The sequence below is a fragment of the Oncorhynchus tshawytscha genome, linkage group LG19, assembly GCF_018296145.1.
Source record: "Oncorhynchus tshawytscha isolate Ot180627B linkage group LG19, Otsh_v2.0, whole genome shotgun sequence".
Taxonomy (NCBI): Eukaryota; Metazoa; Chordata; class Actinopteri; order Salmoniformes; family Salmonidae; genus Oncorhynchus; species Oncorhynchus tshawytscha.
In genome coordinates, this window is record NC_056447.1 from 10,776,232 (window position 1) to 10,796,611 (window position 20,380).

At 46.6% G+C, this 20,380-nt stretch overlaps 1 protein-coding gene across 4 annotated transcripts in view; it reads right to left on the reverse strand.

Annotated features, from left to right (window-relative positions):
- The window catches only part of LOC112218357 (Krueppel-like factor 8), an 83,838-nt gene that overhangs the window by 9,244 nt on the left and 54,214 nt on the right, over nt 1–20,380 (reverse strand). For 2 of the 4 annotated variants that reach the window (XM_024379070.2, XM_024379073.2), the window contains exons 3-5: nt 19,609–19,893; nt 18,980–19,217; nt 7,471–7,582 (exon numbers count right to left, since the gene is read on the reverse strand). In XM_024379070.2, coding sequence (XP_024234838.1) covers nt 7,471–7,582; nt 18,980–19,217; nt 19,609–19,893 — 635 coding nt within the window. The remainder of the gene's footprint in view (nt 1–7,470; nt 7,583–18,979; nt 19,218–19,608; nt 19,894–20,380) is intronic. The other 2 variants (XM_024379071.2, XM_024379072.2) reach the window with 2 other exon arrangements.

The following is a 20,380-nucleotide window of genomic DNA, read 5'->3' on the forward strand; positions in this document are numbered from 1 at the left end:
CCCCACCCATACTGTCTATGTCCCAACTAACCCTGGAAAGAAATGACTAACACCTTTACCTCTCCAGCCCCACCCATACTGTCTTTGTCCCAACTTACCCTGGAAGGAAATGACTAATACCTTTACAGCCCCACCCATACTGTCTACGTCCCAAATAACCCTGGAAGGAAATGACTAACACCTCTCCAGCCCCACCCATACTGTCTACGTCCCAACTAACCCTGGAAGGAAATGACTAACACCTCTCCAGCCCCACCCATACTGTCTACGTCCCAACTAACCCTGGAAGGAAATGACCACCTCTCCAGCCCCACCCATACTGTCTTTGTCCCAAATAACCCTGGAAGGAAATGACTAACACCTTTACAGCCCCACCCATACTGTCTACGTCCCAAATAACCCTGGAAGGAAATGACTAACACCTCTCAGCCCCACCCATACTGTCTACGTCCCAACTAACCCTGGAAGGAAATGACTAACACCTCTCCAGCCCCACCCATACTGTCTACGTCCCAACTAACCCTGGAAGGAAATGACTAACACCTCTCCAGCCCCACCCATACTGTCTACGTCCCAAATAACCCTGGAAGGAAATGACTAACACCTTTACAGCCCCACCCATACTGTCTACGTCCCAAATAACCCTGGAAGGAAATGACTAATACCTTTACAGCCCCACCCATACTGTCTACGTCCCAAATAACCCTGGAAGGAAATGACTAACACCTCTCCAGCCCCACTCATACTGTCTATGTCCCAACTAACCCTGGAAGGAAATGACTAACACCTCTCCAGCCCCACCCATACTGTCTATGTCCCAACTAACCCTGGAAGGAAATGACTAACACCTCTCCAGCCCCACCCATACTGTCTATGTCCCAACTAACCCTGGAAGGAAATGACTAACACCTCTCCAGCCCCACCCATACTGTCTACGTCCCAAATAACCCTGGAAGGAAATGACTAACACCTTTACAGCCCCACCCATACTGTCTATGTCCCAACTAACCCTGGAAGGAAATGACTAACACCTTTACCTCTCCAGCCCCACCCATACTGTCTATGTCCCAAAGAACCCTGGAAGGAAATGACTAACACCTTTACCTCTCAGCCCCACCCATACTGTCTATGTCCCAACTAACCCTGGAAGGAAATGACTAACACCTTTACCTCTCCAGCCCCACCCATACTGTCTATGTCCCAAATAACCCTGGAAGGAAATGACTAACACCTTTACCTCTCAGCCCCACCCATACTGTCTATGTCCCAACTAACCCTGGAAGGAAATGACTAACACCTTTACCTCTCCAGCCCCACCCATACTGTCTATGTCCCAACTAACCCTGGAAGGAAATGACTAACACCTTTACCTCTCCAGCCCCACCCATACTGTCTACGTCCCAAATAACCCTGGAAGGAAATGACTAACACCTTTACCTCTCCAGCCCCACCCATACTGTCTATGTCCCAACTAACCCTGGAAGGAAATGACTAACACCTTTACCTCTCCAGCCCCACCCATACTGTCTATGTCCCAACTAACCCTGGAAGGAAATGACTAACACCTTTACCTCTCCAGCCCCACCCATACTGTCTATGTCCCAATTAACCCTGGAAGGAAATGACTATGATGTAACACCTATAGCTTATAGTCCTAAAACCCTGAAATGACTTCTCTCTGGTTTGTTCAGAGTTTCCTATGGGGAAAATGAACGGGAAAGAATAGGGTTTTGGGATAAACGCCCAAAATATGGTCTGAGGTGAACACAAACTTAGGAGATCTTATATGTTTTGTTTTATGAGACAATATTGGGGCTCCTTGTGGCGCAGCGGTCTAAGGCACTGCATCGCAGACCCTGGTTCGATCCCGGGCTGTATCACAACCGGCTGTGATCGGGAGTCCCATAGAGCGGCGCACAATTGGCCCAGTGCCGTCCTGGTTAGGGTTTGGCTGTGCAGGCCATCATTGTAAATAACAATTTGTTCTTAACTGACTTTCCCCTTTAAGTGGCTATGGAGTCTCAAAATGGACAAACACCACTATTGCTGCTTTTTTCTCATTTTTCAAGTGAAGGTATTTTAAGGGTGTATGCGAGCACACTTGTTCGGTTCGTCTAGCCGAGTTCAGCAAGGTGCCAGCCGAACTGAAGCATGCTGAGGCCTTAACAGAGCCTGACTCTTAATAATCTCTGCAAATGAAGTCCATTTTTCATGTTCATCTCATAGTGATGTCTGGTCCCTGGGTGAATTTACAGGCCACCAGAGAGGGCTAGACAGTAACTGTCAAAACCCCATACAGTTATACATCTTCCAGTTCAACGCTGATCTCTCACTTCTCTTTATTGGCATGACGTAACAATGTACATATTGACAAAGCTTATTTTGGATATTTACAATATAAAAATAAATACAAATGACAATCAAATTGTCAACTGGACAACAATAACCAACCACTCTCACTCTCTCTTCTCCCCAACTCTCCTCTCACTCTCTCTTCTCCCCAACTCTCCTCTCACTCTCTCTCTCTCTTTCTCCTCAACTCTCCTCACTCACTCCTCAACTCTCACTCACGTTCTCTCTTCTCCCCAACTCTCCTCCCACTCTCTCTCTCTCTTCTCCTCAACTCTCTCTCTCTCTCTCTTCTCCTCAACTCTCACTCTCTCTTCTCCTCAACTCTCACTCTCTCTTCTCCTCAACTCTCCTCTCACTCTCTCCTCCCACTCTCTCTTCTCCCCAACTCTCCTCTCACTCTCTCTTCTCCTCAACTCTCCTCTCGCTCTCTCTTCTCCCCAACTCTCCTCCCACTCTCTCTTCTCCTCAACTCTCCTCTCACTCTCTTCTCCTCAACTCTCCTCTCACTCTCTTCTCCCCAACTCTCCTCTCACTCTCTCTTCTCCCCAACTCTCCTCTCACTCTCTCTTCTCCCCAACTCTCCTCTCACTCTCTTCTCCCCAACTCTCCTCTCACTCTCTTCTCCCCAACTCTCCTCTCACTCTCGCTCTCTCTTCTCCCCAACTCTCCTCTCACTCTCTCTTCTCCCCAACTCTCCTCTCACTCTCTCTTCTCCCCAACTCTCCTCTCACTCTCTCTCTCCCCAACTCTCCTCTCACTCTCTCTCCCTCCCCAACTCTCCTCTCACTCTCTCTTCTCCTCAACTCTCCTCTCACTCTCTCTTCTCCCCAACTCTCCTCCCACTCTCTCTTCTCCTCAACTCTCCTCTCACTCTCTTCTCCTCAACTCTCCTCTCACTCTCTCTTCTCCCCAACTCTCCTCTCACTCTCTCTTCTCCCCAACTCTCCTCTCACTCTCTCTTCTCCCCAACTCTCCTCTCACTCTCTCTCTCCTCCCCAACTCTCCTCTCACTCTCTCTTCTCCCCAACTCTCTTCTCACTCTCTTCTCCCCAACTCTCCACTCTCTCTTTCTCTTCTCTTCAGCTCTACTCTCACGCTCTTTTCTCCCCAACTCTCCTCTCACTCTCTCCCTCTCTCCTCTCACTCTCTTCTCCCCAACTCTTGCTCTCTCCCCCTCCCCCTCTCCTTTTTTTTCTGTCCATCTCCCCTCCTTTACTTCCTCTCCCTCCCAACCTCCCTGTTCCTCGCTGCCATTCACTTTCTCCACCCTGCCAACTAGTTAACACCCTTTCCTCCTCTCCCTCTTCCTTTCTCTTGTTTTCACTGCCCAGCCATTGGCTCAAACACACTAAACCAGCATCAATAGAGCTAATATAATTCCTTCTTCATCCTATCCTGCCTGTTTAACACACTAACTCACCCCTCTCCTCTCCTTTTCTCTCTCCAAACCATTTATAAGGAGGTGTGACGGCAAACTGCATTACGTAATCTTGTTTACACCTGGTTCTGGGACAACCCTGCCTAGCAACACACACACACACACACACACACCTAAGTGAACTCTCCAAGCACTACATTTCAGTTTAGAAAGAGTGAGCTCTGTCTCCCCTGTTGCTGCCTCACTGCACGCACGAACATGCACGCACACCACACACACACACACACACACACACACACACACACAGTTAAGTGAACTCTCCAAGCACTACATTTCAGTTAAATAGAGTGAGCTCTGTCTCATACAAAGTCACGCCTTTGGGGGTGTGGCGGCTGCTGCTCCCTCCTACCAAAACAATTACACATTTATACATTTTGTCTCCCCTGTTGCTGCCTCACTGCACATAGTGTGACACACACACACACACACACACACACACACACACACACACACACACACACACACACACACACACACACACACACACACACACACACACACACACACACACACAGTCTCTCCTCTCCTCCAGTGTTCAGGGGTTACATAAGTGTCCAGAGCAGATCAGTGCTGCAGTAATGTAATTAGCGCCAGAGAGTGGAGAGGAGGGAGGAGGGACGGGCCCAGCTCACCACAGCCAAACCCCAAATGAAGAAGCAAATTCACCCTATATCATTATTCTCTAATAATACACTCAACCTTCCACAATCTTTCTGTAAAACTCTACTCATATATCAGGACTGCAAACTACCCTAAATATGTACCCCACAAAAGTCTGTTGAAATTGTGATAGCAATAAGGGTTTTATCGTACCTTGATAAAACAAACAATGGATCAATCAGCCACCATTATCTGACAATCACCCTGTGGAGGATGAGCCCAACAGAACCACCACCCTGTGTACTGGAGGATGAGCCCTACAGAACCACCACCCGATGTCCAGGCCCTGTGTACTGGAGGATGAGCCCAACAGAACCACCACCCTGTGTACTGGAGGATGAGCCCAACAGAACCACCACCCTGTGTGCTGGAGGATGAGCCAACAGAACCACCACCCTGTGTGCTGGAGGATGAAAACCAACAGAACCACCACCCTGTGTGCTGGAGGATGAGCCCCTACAGAACTACCATCCTGTGGAGGATGAGCCCTACAGAACCACCACCCTGTGGAGGATGAGGCCTACAGAACCACCACCCTGTGGAGGATGAGCCCTACAGAACCACCACCCTGTACTGGAGGATGAGCCCAACAGAACCACCACCCTGTGTACTGGAGGACGAGCCCAACAGAACCACTACCCAGTGAACTGGAGGACGAGCCTTACAGAACCACCACCCAGTGAACTGGAGGATGAGCCCTACAGAACCACTACCCTGTGTCCGGGCCCTGTGTACTGGAGGACGAGCCCTACAGAACCACCACCCTGTGTACTGGAGGATGAACCCTACAGAACTACCACCCTGTGTCCAGGCCCTGTGTACTGGAGGATGAGCACAACAGAACCACCACCCTGTGTACTGGAGGATGATCCCTACAGAACCACCACCCTGTGTACTGGAGGATGAGCCCTACAGAACTACCACCCTGTGTCCAGGCCCTGTGTACTGGAGGACGATCGCTAGAGAACAGAACCACCACCCTGTGTACTGGAGGATGAGCCCTACAGAACCACTAGGCCCTGTGTACTGGAGGATGAGCCCAACAGAACCACCCCCTGTGTACTGGAGGACAGGCCACCACCCTGTGTACTGGAGGATGAACCCTACAGAACCACCACCCTGTGTCCAGGCCCTGTGTACTGGAGGACAAGCCCTACAGAACCACCACCCTGTGTCCTGGAGGATAAGCCCTACAGAACCACTAGGCCCTGTGTACTGGAGGATGAGCCCAACAGAACCACCATGTGTCCAGGCCCTGTGTACTGGAGGATGAGCAGAACAGAACCACCACCCTGTGTACTGGAGGACGAACCCTACAGAACCACTACCCTGTGTACTGGAGGATGAGCCCAACAGAACCACCACAATGTGTCCAGGCCCTGTATACTGGAGGATGAGCCTTACAGAACCATCACTCTGTGTCCAGGCCCTGTGTCCTGGAGGACGAGCCCAACAGAACCACCACCCTGTGTCCTGGAGGATGAGCCCTACAGAACCACCACCCTGTGTACTGGAAGATGAGCCCTACAGAACCACCACCCTGTGTACTGGAGGATGAGCCCTACAGAACTACCACCCTGTGTCCAGGCCCTGTGTACTGGAGGACGATCCCTACAGAACCACCACCCTGTGTACTAGAGGATGAGCCCTACAGAACCACCGCCCGGTGTCCAGGCCCTGTGTACTGGAGGATGAGCACAACAGAACCACCCCCCTGTGTACTGGAGGACGAGCCCTACAGAACCACCACCCTGTGTACTGGAGGATGAACCCTACAGAACCACCACCCTGTGTCCAGGCCCTGTGTACTGGAGGACAAGCCCTACAGAACCACCACCCTGTGGAGGATAAGCCAGGAACCACTACCCTGTGTACTGGAGGATGAGCCCAACAGAACCACCACCATGTGTCCAGGCCCTGTGTACTGGAGGACGAGCAGAACAGAACCACCACCCTGTGTACTGGAGGACGAACCCAACAGAACCACCACAATGTGTCCAGGCCCTGTATACTGGAGGATGAGCCTTACAGAACCATCACTCTGTGTCCAGGCCCTGTGTCCTGGAGGACGAGCCCAACAGAACCACCACCCTGTGTCCTGGAGGATGAGCCCTACAGAACCACCACCCTGTGTACTGGAAGATGAGCCCTACAGAACCACCACCCTGTGTACTGGAGGATGAGCCCAACAGAACCACCACCCTGTATACTGGAGGATGAGCCCTACAGAACCACCACCCTGTGCACTGGAGGATGAACCCTACAGAACCACCACCCTGTGTCCAGGCCCTGTGTACTGGAGGACAAGCCCTACAGAACCACCACCCTGTGTACTGGAGGATAAGCCCTACAGAACCACCACCCTGTGTACTGGAGGATGAGCCCTACAAAACCACTACCCTGTGTCCAGGCCCTGTGTACTGGAGGACGAGCACAACAGAACCACCACCCTGTGTACTGGAGGACGAACCCTACAGAACCACTACCCTGTGTACTGGAGGATGAGCCCTACAGAACCACCACCCTGTGTACTGGAGGATGAGCCCTACAGAACCACCACCCTGTGTCCAGGCCCTGTGTCCTGGAGGAAGAGCCCAACAGAACCACCACCCTGTGTACTGGAGGATGAGTCCAAAAGAACCACCACCCTGTGTACTGGAGGAAGAGCACTACAGAACCACCACCCTGTGTACTGGAGGATGAGCCCTACAGAACCACCACCCTGTGTACTGGAGGATGAGCCCAACAGAACCACCACCCTGTATACTGGAGGATGAGCCCTACAGAACCACCACCCTGTGTCCAGGCCCTGTGTACTGGAGGACGAGCCCTACAGAACCACCACCCTGTGTACTGGAGGATGAGCCCTACAGAACCACCACCCTGTGTCCAGGCCTATACCACCACCTTCCAGTCTATGACACTCACCCTGTGTCCAGTCCTATACCGCCACCTTCCAGTCTATGACACTCACCCTGTGTCCAGGCCTCTACCACCACCTTCCAGTCTATGACACTCACCCTGTGTCCAGTCCCGGTGTACTGAAGGAAGCTGAACCCGACTCTGTCCCACTCTCCACATCACTGTCACTCTGGTACTCCACTGGAGACGCCGAGCCAGGCTTGATACGCACTAGAGGAAAAGAGGGATAAATGGAGAGGGGAAGAGGGAGGATGTAAGAAAGAGAGAAGGAGCAATGGGACAGAGTGAGAAGGAAAGAAATGAACAATGTAGAGGAAGATGGAAAGGTTTATAGACAGAGAGGGGGAGAGAAAGGCAAAAACAACAGGGGGTTAGCAACTTAAATCCAACCACCATAACACATAGTACTTGGCAACACAAAAGGTAAGCCAGGCCCTCCCAGCTGAGTTGATGTGAATTTCTACTTGGGTGTGAGAGAATTCCCATTATACTTAGGTGTGGTTGGCTGTGCTGCAGAGGCAGGTGATTGTATTTGTGAACCCCTCTTTACCCTACCCCCATCCCTCTCTTAGTGGGTCAGAATGTGGCGAATGCATTGTTCAAAGTTTCTCTGCCCTGAGGATGCGAGGGGGTGGGGGTGTAGTGACGATGGAGTTGGGATTGGGGCGGGGTAAAGAACTGTCCTTTGTGCATGAGGAACCCCTATTACTACTGCAACCCACCTCATTCAACGACAAAATCTCCTCTGCATCTCCATAAACCACCTCCCGTCACACATACCCTCCTCACCGTTGCTCTCTCTCTTCCCCGTGTCTCCCCCCCCTCCTCTCTCTCAATATAAAGGGCTTTATTGACATGGGAAAACACATGTTAATCATGGCCAAAGTAAGTGAACTAGATAATTAACTATAGTGAAATAAACAATACAAATGAACAGTAGACATTACACTCACAAAAGTTCCCGAAAGAATAAAAACATTTCAAATGTCATATTATGTACAGTGGGGCAAAAAAGTATTTAGTCAGCCACCAATTGTGCAAGTTCTCCCACTTAAAAAGATGAGAGAGGCCTGTAATTTTCATCATAGGTACACTTCAACTATGACAGACAAAAAGAGAAAAAAAATCCAGAAAATCACATTGTAGGATTTTTAATCAATTTATTTGCAAATTATGGTGGAAAATAAGTATTGTGTTCATGCAAAGAGATTTGGTGGCTCATTGCTAGTAGAATATTTGTACGGGGTGTGTTGGTGCCAATCTCCCCTCTTTCTACCCCCTCAACCAGGGTGGTAGTTGCAAATATGCCTCTGTTTATTAGGGATGATTTTTTTAAAAAGGGGGGGAAAAATAGTTGTTTTGGTAAAGTTGCTCATGGTTTAGTGTACCGTCGTCAGGTTTTCCGGCAGATACAGGCCTGAGCTACAGGCAGTTCGATTCTGGGTATGTCATTTTAGGCGAAAATTGAATAAAAGAGGCAGATCCTTATGTTTGACCCAGTGGATGTTTGGAGAACTAGATATTCCAACACAAGACAGTATACATGGGTGAAGGCCTTTGGAACTAGGGTGAGTGCAGCCCGGCTTGATCGATTTTACCTGTCCAGGAATCAAAGCAATAGGCTGTTGGGCGCTACCATTCTCCCGGTGGGTTTTTCAGACCTTATAACCATGTCTATTTCACCAGGGCCTCGGCAGGCATCCTATCCTCCCAGCTCCTTCTTCTTTAGTTTGGTAAGACAGAGCGGTGAAGCCAAGGGTATGCATTGTCTACAGCTGTCTGATGGGGGGAGTGACCTCTGTGGTGGGGGAGATGCGGTTGTATAGGGCAGAGTTGTATAGGGCAGAATTGTTTGATCCTATGTGTGCTCAGGTTTTGTTTGCAGAACTCCCTAAGCTCTTGCACAGAGGAATGAAATGGACATTCCCCTGTTGTCCCATGAACTGGCAGAGGCTGTAATCCAGATGTCCCCCGACTGTGCACCGGGGGTAGATTGACTCAGAGTGGAGTTTTCTAAAAAAATATTGTGAATAATTGGACTGGATTTATTCTGCGTGTTGCGTGAGTGCGTTGGGGTAGGAGAGTTGCTGATGAGCTGCTGTCGGGCGGCTCTGACCCTCCTGCCCAAAAAAGGGGACTTGTGTGAACTTAAGAGCTGGAGGCCTGTGGCATTGCTCTGTGCGGATAACAAGATATATGCCAAGGTCCTCGCTAACAGAGGTCCTCGCTAATATCCCATCTGGACTCTATAGGAGGACCAGCCATATTGTGTCCCGGGACGCTCAATCACAGACAACTTGTTCTTAATCAGGGACAAGTTGGACTTGTCGAGAGGTTCTAATGTGAACTTTGGACTGGCCTCTTTAGATCAAGAGGCTTTCGATAGAGTGGACCAGGACCATGAGTATCTGTTTAATGTCTGTGTTTGGGGAAAGGTTTTTGACCTGTGTGAAGATGTTGTATACTGGGGCGTCATATATGGTCAAGGTGGGAGGGGGGCTCAGTAGGCCAGTCTGGGTGAGACAGGGCATTAGACAAGGATGCCCTCTATCGGGCAGTTGCAGTTTAAGTCGGAGGTTTACATATACTTAGGTTGGAGTCATTCAAACTCGTTTTTCAACCACTCCGCAAATTTCTTGTTAACAAACTATAGTTTTGGCAAGTTGGGTAGGACATCTACTTTGTGAATGACACAAGTAATTTTTCCAACAATTGTTTACAGACATATTATTTCACTTATAATTCACTGTATCACAATTCCAGTGGGTCAGAAGTTTACATGCACTAAGTTGACTGTGCCTTTAAACAGCTCGCAAAATTCCAGATAATGATGTCATTGCTTTAGAAGCTTCTGATAGGCTAATTGACATCATTTGAGTCAATTGGAGGTGTACCTGTGGATGTATTTCAAGGCCTACCTTGAAACTCAGTGCCTCTTTGCTTGACATCATGGGAAAATCTAAAGAAATCAGTCAAGACCTCAGAAAAAGAATTGTAGACCTCCACAAGTCTGGTTCATCCTTGGGAGCAATTTCCAAACGCCTGAAGGTAACACATTCATCTGTACAAACAATAGTACGCAAGTATAAGCACCATGGGACCACGCAGCCGTCACATGTCGGTTCCTAACTAGGGAAATTCACAAGGCATGTGCTACTGAAATTGTACATAGTTAGGGACATTTTTTTTAATAACAAATGCTCTTTCTCCCACGTTTGATAGTGGTAGCTGTGCGCGGTTCCGAAACATCTGTCAGCGCTGTTGAATTGGTGCCTTTTCTTAGACCATGTTGCTATGTGAATAATATCAAAGTTAACCAGCATATTGGTGTTGGGAACAATGTGGTGGAGGCAGCAGCAGAGGGAGGAGGTGAGAAAACAGCCCTTTAAGAACAGTGAGGAGAGAGGAAACCCCAACTTAAATTAGGTCTATAATCAACAGCTGTTAAAGGTGCCTGGCTTTATACATCCTGCTTCTGTTGCCAGTTTAAGTGTTTGATAGCCTACTGATTCTGTGAGCACCAATCTGTGACCCCTCAGCGGTCAAACGACCTCCACTCATCACTGTAAAACGCTCCCTGAAACACTTCTGCGAGCAGGCCTTTCTAATCGACCTGGCCGGGGTATCCTGGAAGGATATTGATCTCATCCCGTCAGTAGAGGATGCCTGGATATTTTTTTAAATGCCTTCCTAACCATCTTAAATAAACATGCCCCATTCAAGAAATGTAGAACCAGGAACAGATATAGCCCTTGGTTCTCCCCAGACCTGACTGCCCTTAACCAACACAAAAACATCCTATGGCGTTCTGCATTAGCATCGAACAGCCCCCGTGATATGCAGCTGTTCAGGGAAGCTAGAAACCATTATACACAGGCAGTTAGAAAAGCCAAGGCTAGCTTTTTCAAGCAGAAATTTGCTTCCTGCAACACTAACTCAAAAAAGTTCTGGGACACTGTAAAAAAGTCCTTGGAGAATAAGAACACCTCCTCCCAGCTGCCCACTGCACTGAAGATAGGAAACACTGTCACCACTGATAAATCCACCATAATTGAGAATTTCAATAAGCATTTTTCTACGGCTGGCCATGCTTTCCACCTGGCTACTCCTATCCCGGTCAACAGCACTATCTCACCATACCTTCTCTGCTATGCAATCTGGTTTCAGAGCTGGTCATGGGTGCACCTCAGCCACGCTCAAGGTCCTAAACGATATCTTAACCGCCATCGATAAGAAACATTACTGTGCAGCCGTATTCATTGATCTGGCCAAGGCATTCGACTCTGTCAATCACCACATCCTCATCGGCAGACTCGACAGCCTTGGTTTCTCAAATGATTGCCTCGCCTGGTTCACCAACTACAGTGCCTTGTGAAAGTATTCGGCCCCCTTGAACTTTGCGACCTTTTGCCACATTTCAGGCTTCAAACATAAACATATAAAACTGTATTTTTTTGTGAAGAATCAACAACAAGTGGGACACAATCAAAGTGGAAGTGGAACGACATTTATTGGATATTTCAAACTTTTTTAACAAATCAAAAACTGAAAAATTGGGCGTGCAAAATTATTCAGCCCCCTTAAGTTAATACTTTGTAGCGCCACCTTTTGCTGCGATTACAGCTGTAAGTCGCTTGGGGTATGTCTCTATCAGTTTTGCACATCGAGAGACTGAAATTTTTTCCCATTCCTCCTTGCAAAACAGCTCGAGCTCAGTGAGGTTGGATGGAGAGCATTTATGAACAGCAGTTTTCAGTTCTTTACACAGATTCTCGATTGGATTCAGGTCTGGACTTTGACTTGGCCATTCTAACACCTGGATATGTTTATTTTTGAACCATTCCATTGTAGATTTTGCTTTATGTTTTGGATCATTGTCTTGTTGGAAGATAAATCTCCGTCCCAGTCTCAGGTCTTTTGCAGACTCCATCAGGTTTTCTTCTAGAATGGTCCTGTATTTGGCTCCATCCATCTTCCCATCAATTTTAACCATCTTCCCTGTCCCTGCTGAAGAAAAGCAGGCCCAAACCATGATGCTGCTACCACCATGTTTGACAGTGGGGATGGTGTGTTCAGGGTGATGAGCTGAGTTGCTTTTACGCCAAACATAACGTTTTGCATTGTTGCCAAAAAGTTCCATTTTGGTTTCATCTGACCAGAGCACCTTCTTCCACATGTTTGGTGTGTCTCCCAGGTGGCTTGTGGCAAACTTTAAACGACACTTTTTATAGATATCTTTAAGAAATGGCTTTCTTCTTGCCACTCTTCCATAAAGGCCAGATTTGTGCAATATACGACTGATTGTTGTCCTATGGACAGAGTCTCCCACCTCAGCTGTAGATCTCTGCAGTTCATCCAGAGAGATCATGGGCCTCTTGGCTGCATCTCTGATCAGTCTTCTCCTTGTATGAGCTGAAAGTTTAGAGGGACGGCCAGGTCTTGGTAGATTTGCAGTGGTCTGATACTCCTTCCATTTCAATATTATCGCTTGCACAGTGCTCCTTGGGATGTTTAAAGCTTGGGAAATCTTTTTGTATCCAAATCCGGCTTTAAACTTCTTCACAACAGTATCTCGGACCTGCCTGGTGTGTTCCTTGTTCTTCATGATGCTCTCTGCGCTTTTAACAGACCTCTGAGACTATCACAGTGCAGGTGCATTCATACGGAGACTTGATTACACACAGGTGGATTGTATTTATCATCATTAGTCATTTAGGTCAACATTGGATCATTCAGAGATCCCCACTGAACTTCTGGAGAGAGTTTGCTGCACTGAAAGTAAAGGGGCTGAATAATTTTGCACGCCCAATTTTTCAGTTTTTGATTTGTTAAAAAAGTTTGAAATATCCAATAAATGTCGTTCCACTTCATGATTGTGTCCCACTTGTTGTTGATTCTTCACAAAAAATACAGTTTTATATCTTTATGTTTGAAGCCTGAAATGTGGCAAAAGGTCGCAAAGTTCAAGGGGGCCGAATACTTTCGCAAGGCACTGTACTTCACTGATAGAGTTCAGTGTGTCAAATTGGAGGGTCTGCTGTCCAGACCTCTGGCAGTCTCTATGGGGGTGCCACAGGGTTCAATTCTTGGACCGTCTCTGTTCTCTGTATACAACAATGATGTCGCTCTTGCTGCTGGTGAGTCTCTGATCCACCTCTACGCAGACGACACCATTCTGTATACTTCCGGCCCTTCTTTGGACACTGTGTTAACAACCCTCCAGTCAAGCTTCAATGCCATACAACTCTCCTTCCGTGGCCTCCAATTGCTCTTAAATACAAGTAAAACTAAATGCATGCTCTTCAACCGATTGCTACCTGCACCTACCCGCCTGTCCAACATCACTACTCTGGACGGCTCTGACTTAGAATACGTGGACAACTACAAATACTTAGGTGTCTGGTTAGACTGTAAACTCTCCTTCCAGACCCATATCAAACATCTCCAATCCAAAGTTAAATCTAGAATTGGCTTCCTGTTTCGCAACAAAGCATCCTTCACTCATGCTGCCAAACATACCCTTGTAAAACTGACCATCCTGCCAATCCTCGACTTTGGCGATGTCATTTACAAAATAGCCTCCAATACCCTACTCAACAAATTGGATGCAGTCTATCACAGTGCAATCCGTTTTGTCACCAAAGCCCCATATACTACCCACCATTGCGACCTGTACACTCTCGTTGGCTGGCCCTCACTTCATACTCGTCGCCAAACCCACTGGCTCCATGTCATCTACAAGACCCTGCTAGATAAAGTCCCCCCTTATCTCAGCTCGCTGGTCACCATAGCATCTCCCACCTGTAGCACACGCTCCAGCAGGTATATCTCTCTAGTCACCCCCAAAACCAATTCTTTCTTTGGCCGCCTCTCCTTCCAGTTCTCTGCTGCCAATGACTGGAACGAACTACAAAAATCTCTGAAACTGGAAACACTTATCTCCCTCACTAGCTTTAAAGCACCAACTGTCAGAGCAGCTCACAGATTACTGCACCTGTACATAGCCCACCTATAATTTAGCCCAAACAACTACCTCTTTCCCAACTGTATTTAATTTTAATTTATTTATTTATTTTGCTCCTTTGTACCCCATTATTTTTATTTCTACTTTGCACATTCTTCCATTGCAAAACTACCATTCCAGTGTTTTACTTGCTATATTGTATTTACTTTGCCACCATGGCCTTTTTTGCCTTTACCTCCCTTCTCACCTCATTTGCTCACATTGTATATAGATTTGTTTATACTGTATTATTGACTGTATGTTTGTTTTACTCCATGTGTAACTCTGTGTCGTTGTATCTGTCGAACTGCTTTGCTTTATCTTGGCCAGGTCGCAATTGTAAATGAGAACTTGTTCTCAACTTGACTACCTGGTTAAATAAAGGTAAAATAAATAAATAAATAAAATCTGCATTTGCTATGCTGTAAAAAAAAAAAGCTTTCCACTTTTTATTCATTAGAACAGCCTCTTTACAATTCATATAGTGTTGTTGACACTGTTCTGACTTGTCCCCAAAATAATATTAATAATAATAATAAGAATATCCCTCATTCTTCTTGATCTCCTTCTTATTGTTATTATTACTATTATGATCACCATGATAATAATAAAGTCATGTCGTTATCATTAGTAGCCCATAACAGCCTTGCATAACCACCATCGAGCTGTTGGCCAAAGAGAGCATTCTGTTTAGCCTTAATACCGTAACTTACTTAGGTCTTGTAGTTCAATGCTGACATAGCCTACTGTATCTGTCAGTGAGTCATTCGTTCATGTCATCACACAGCATATAGGAACCCGTGATTTGAAATGCAATCAAGCATTTTAGTTTTAAAATAAAATAACTAAGCGACCCTTGAATAATTAGTGTTAACAATAAACTGATCGCGAAACAATGCAAATTGACAACACAAAAAGACACTCTGGTACGCTGTTCTGAGTTTATCATAACACTTTTATTGATGTGATTATAATATGCTGTAGGTCAGGCCCTATACACTTTCCAGTCAGGTATGGCTGTCATTATGTAGCAGCTTCAGCAACACGGACAGCGTAATAAACACTGTTGATGGTCTGTGGTGGTCGCTGCAGCAGGGAGGAGAGAGCGACAACGGGGGCAGGTCACACAGTCATCGCTGTCATTGTTTGTCTTTATTACAAAGCGCAGCAAGTCTGAGCCCGGCACAATCAAATCAATAGCAAATCGGACACCCTCTAGTCATTTGTGTCAACATTATTTGATCAAACAGCATCAGGCAACCTCAGTGCATTTAGTTGATTTGATTAAAACACATAGGATGTGTCTATATTTGGAAAAAAATACAAGTATTATTTTTGGGGGGGAAAGAACAGATGACTATGGTCTCAGGCTTTGTCCCAAAAGGCACCCTATTTCCTATATAGTGCACTACTTTTGACCAGAGCCCTATAGGTCCTACCAGAGCCCTATAGTGCACTACATAGGAAATAGATGCCATTAGGGACACACTTCCTGACTCCTCAGGAAGAGATATACTGTGCTATACTTAGAGCTTTCCTGATAAATTGTATTACATCCGGCCGTGATTGGGAGTCCCATAGGGCGGCGCACAATTGGCCCAGCGTCGTCAGTGTTTTTCCGGTGTAGGCCATCATTGTAAATAAGAATTTGTTCTTAACTGACTTGCCTAGTTAAATAAATAAAAATATATATAGAAAAATATATATATATTTCAGTCTGTATATACAATGCATGTTTACTTGTGTGTGTTTTTGTGTTTACACACACACACACACACACACACACACACACACACACAGAGGGAAAGTATTCAGACCGCTTGACTTTTCCACATTTGGTTACATTCTAGCCATATTCTAAAATGGATTCAATCCTTTTTTTCCTTCATCAATCTACAAACAATACACCATAATGAGAAAGCAAAAACAGGATTTGCAAATGAATTACTAATAAGAACTGAAATATCACATTTACATAACTATTCAATACTTTGTTGAAGCCCATTTGGCAGCGATTACAGCCTTGAGTCTTCTTGGGTATGACGCTACAAGCTTGGCACACCTGTATTTGGGGAGTTTCTCCCATTCTTCTCTGCAGATCCTCTCAAGCTCTGTCAGGTTGGAGGGGGAGCGTCGCTGCACAGATATTTTCAGGTCTCTCCAGAGATGTTCGATCAGGTTCAAGTCCAAGCTCAGGCTGGGCGACTCAAGGGCATTCAGAGACTTGTCCCGAAGCCACACCTGCATTGTCTTAGCTGTGTGCTTAGGGTCGTTGTCCTGTTGGAAGGTGAACCTTTGACCCAGCCTGAGGTCCTGAGCGCTCTGGAGCAGGTTTTCATCAAGGATCTCTCTGTATTTTGCTCCGTTCGTATTTCCCTCAACCCTGACTAGTCTCCCAGTCCCTGCCTCTGAAAAACATCCACACAGCAAGATGCTGCCACCACCGCGCTTCACCGTAGGGATGGTGTCAAGTTTCCTTCAGACGTGACACTTGGCATTCAGGCCAAAAAGTTCAGATTGGCCTGGTGGCCAGCTCTAGGAAGAGTCTTGGTGATTTCAAACTATTTCCATTTAAGAAGGATAGAGGCCACTATGTTCTTGGGGACCTTCAATGCTGCAGACATTTTTTGGTACCTTCCCCAGATCTGTGATTCGACACAATCCTGTCTCGTAGCTCTACGGACAATTTCTTTGACCTCATGGCTTGGTTTTTGTCCTGACATGCACTGTCAACTTTGGGACCTTATATAGAGAGGTGTGTACCTTTCTAAATCATGTCCAATTAATTTAATTTACCACAGGTGGACTCCAACCAAGTTGTAGAAACATCAAGGATGATCAATGGAAACAGGATGTACCTGAGCTCAATTTCAAGACTCACAGCAAAGGGGCTGAATACTTATGTAAATAAAGGTATTCTGTTTTTTATTTTTAATACATTTTGAAAAAAATCTAAAAAAACCTCTTTTCGCTTTGCCATTATGGGGTATTATTTTTTAGATGAATCGATTTTAGAAAAAGGCTGTAACGTAACAAGATCTTTCCGAATGCAGTGTACACAGTGGGGCAAAAAAGTATTTAGTCAGCCACCAATTGTGCATTGAACAGTGAAGAACAAACAGTGAAGAACAAACACCATTGTATATACAACCCATATTTATGTTTATTTATTTTTCCTTTTGTACTTTAACTATTTGAACATCGTTACAACACTGTATGTATACCTGTAGGCCTGTAATTTTCATCATAGGTACACTTCAACTATGACAGACAAAATGAGAAAAAAAATCCAGAAAATCACATTGTAGGATTTTTTATACATTTATTTGCAAATTATGGTGGAAAATAAGTATTTGGTCACCTACAAACAAGCACGTCCCACTAAGCGCAAACCAGATGGGATGGCGTATCGCTGCAGAATGCTGTGGTAGCCATGCCGGTTAAGTGTGCCTTGAATTCTAAATAAATCACTGACAGTGTCACCAGCATAGTCATTTACAACATTAAGAATGTCTACACTGTATTTCTGATCAATTTGATGTTATTTTAATGGACTAAAAATGTGCTTTTTTTTTCCAAAAACAAGGACATTTCTAAGTGACCGCAAACTTCTGAACGGTGGTGCATCTCTTAACACCATCCATATTGGATTTCTATTTGCCATATGTTTTTAGTGTGTGTGTGTGTGTGTGTGTACGTGCGTGTGTGTGTGTGCAGGGACAGGCGTCCTTATGAAGACAGTTAGGGACGGGTCACGTGTGAGATATCGTGACTGGGTGAATGAGAAACAGTGAGATATTATAACTGAAAGAGAGGAAAAAGAGAATGAGAATGTGCGTGACAGTGAGATACAACAGGTGCATGTGTCTGTGAGAAAGAGCTTGTATGTCAGAGTGAGATTGTTTTGAAGAGAGTTAACATTGAAGAGACCCAGGAGAGATGTATTGCTTGCGAGAAAACCGTTCAGGAGGTCAAGTGACACCCGATTGTGCGATAAAGTGAGGAAGATGAGGAACGGCGTGTTAGTGAGAGAAATCACCTACTTCTTCCTGCTAGAGAAGAGGAGGATAGATGTGGCCAGAGAGAACTCTATTATCGTTTCTCTATTAAAGGGATAGTTCACCCAAATTACAAAAGGACAAATAGATTTCCTTACTCTGTAAGCACTTTATGGAGAAAGTATGACAGCAATCCATGCTTTGGTTTTGTTCAGCTAACCACTGTTCCAAATGCAACATTTTTGCATTGTTGGCACAAATCCAATGCAAGTTAATGGTACCTATATTAGCATTTCCACGCTTCATTTCCAAATAATCCTTTAGTATCTCAAAATGGATCGTTTCACTCAATGAAGATACTTATAGATGTTTCGAAAATGAAGCGCAAAAATGCTAATAGGTGATTTGGGTGAATTATCTGTTTAACTTTGACGCTTTTTATTTCAAACATTATTTTAGAAGGTTGTACTTCTGACGTTCGTATTGTGATTGTTTCAGCCTCATCACTTCAATGGACAAGAGCGTATGCTAACCGACTACAATCTATAACAAAAACCTCAAAGCCCCATCTCAACAACAGCACCATCCTCCCTGCATCGGACTCACCGGATCCCTCCGAGCGCCCGTCGCTCCCTATGAGCGGGACCGTGATGGCAGCGGTGGCCACCCCGTCCGTGGGAATGGTGGTGTAGACTACGGGCAGAGACTGGACCACCACGGGGATGGTCTGCAGCTGGCCCATCTTACTGGGCATGTTGACCGACGGGATGGTGTGGATGACATGCAGGATCTGCTGACCGCCTGCCCCCTGGGTGGACGCTAGGATGGACCCGGGGGAGAGCATCTGGAGGAGGGAGGGATGGATGGGTGGAGAAGAGGAGAGGAGGGGATAGTGTGGGTATAGATGTAGAGGAGCGAGACCATCTGAAATGGCACTGTATTCACAGTACAATGCTTTTAACCAGAAAGGAGAATAGGGGACCATTTTGGACACAGACATTGTGTCAAGCATGGGAGTACTGTATTAGATTGTTAAACTGAAAGACAAAGCCTTTCAATAAAAACATTGTAAACTAACATTTACTACATAAGACATAGAAACCTGTCTTCCACATTTTTGGCAGGCCCTAATATGTGTGAGTGGTTTCACTTTTCAGCCAACAGACGCTTCTACCCATCATTCCAAAAGAGGAGCTAGCTAACGAGCCGACTGGCTTAATAACTGGCGTGGTTACCATGGTGTCTAGAAAGGTTACCGTAGGGATGGGGGTTGCCGACAGCGTGGGCATCGCCACGGAACTCGGGACGGGGTTGGCTGTCGGCGTAGAGACGGGCAGGGAGGAGCGAGGCTTGCCGAGTGACAGGTCGACAGGTTCCGTCTGGTCCTCCGGGGGGAGGGAGGAGTCGTCTGTTGTTGTGTCTGTGTCTGTGCAGAGTGGAGGGGGAGACACAGGTTGGGTCTTCTCTGTCTTGATCTTCAGGTCTGTAGGCTGGGGACACTCCTCACCTACTTCAGCCTGCTAGAGAGAGAGAGAGAGGGAGGGGGCAGGAGAGGATGGAGGGAGGAAGAGAGAAAAAGAGAGGGAAAGAGAGAAATAGAAGACCATGGAGAGGGGAAGAAAGAGAGATGATCAGTCAGCACATAATTTTTCTCCACACACACACACACACACACACACACACACACACACCTGACCCTGCTCTCCCCAGTGAAGTTCCGCTGTACTCTCTGGCTGCACAAACAGAGCAGGTTAGGGGAACAATGGTTGCTGTGTGGGGCCCTGGGAGCTGAGAGGGAGCTGGGAGGGAGAGGTGGAACTGAGAGGTGGAGAACAGAGCAGCAGACCTAGAGCTGGCACACTGCCATGAGAGAACAGCCCTGCCCAGCCCAGCCCTGCGCTGAGGCACCGGGCGTGTTTGAGTGTTCACATAAATGACTGCAGAATGCAAAGCTCCAGTTTCAGTCATGTCTTTGGTCACGTTTGCATGGGTCAAACAAAAACACCC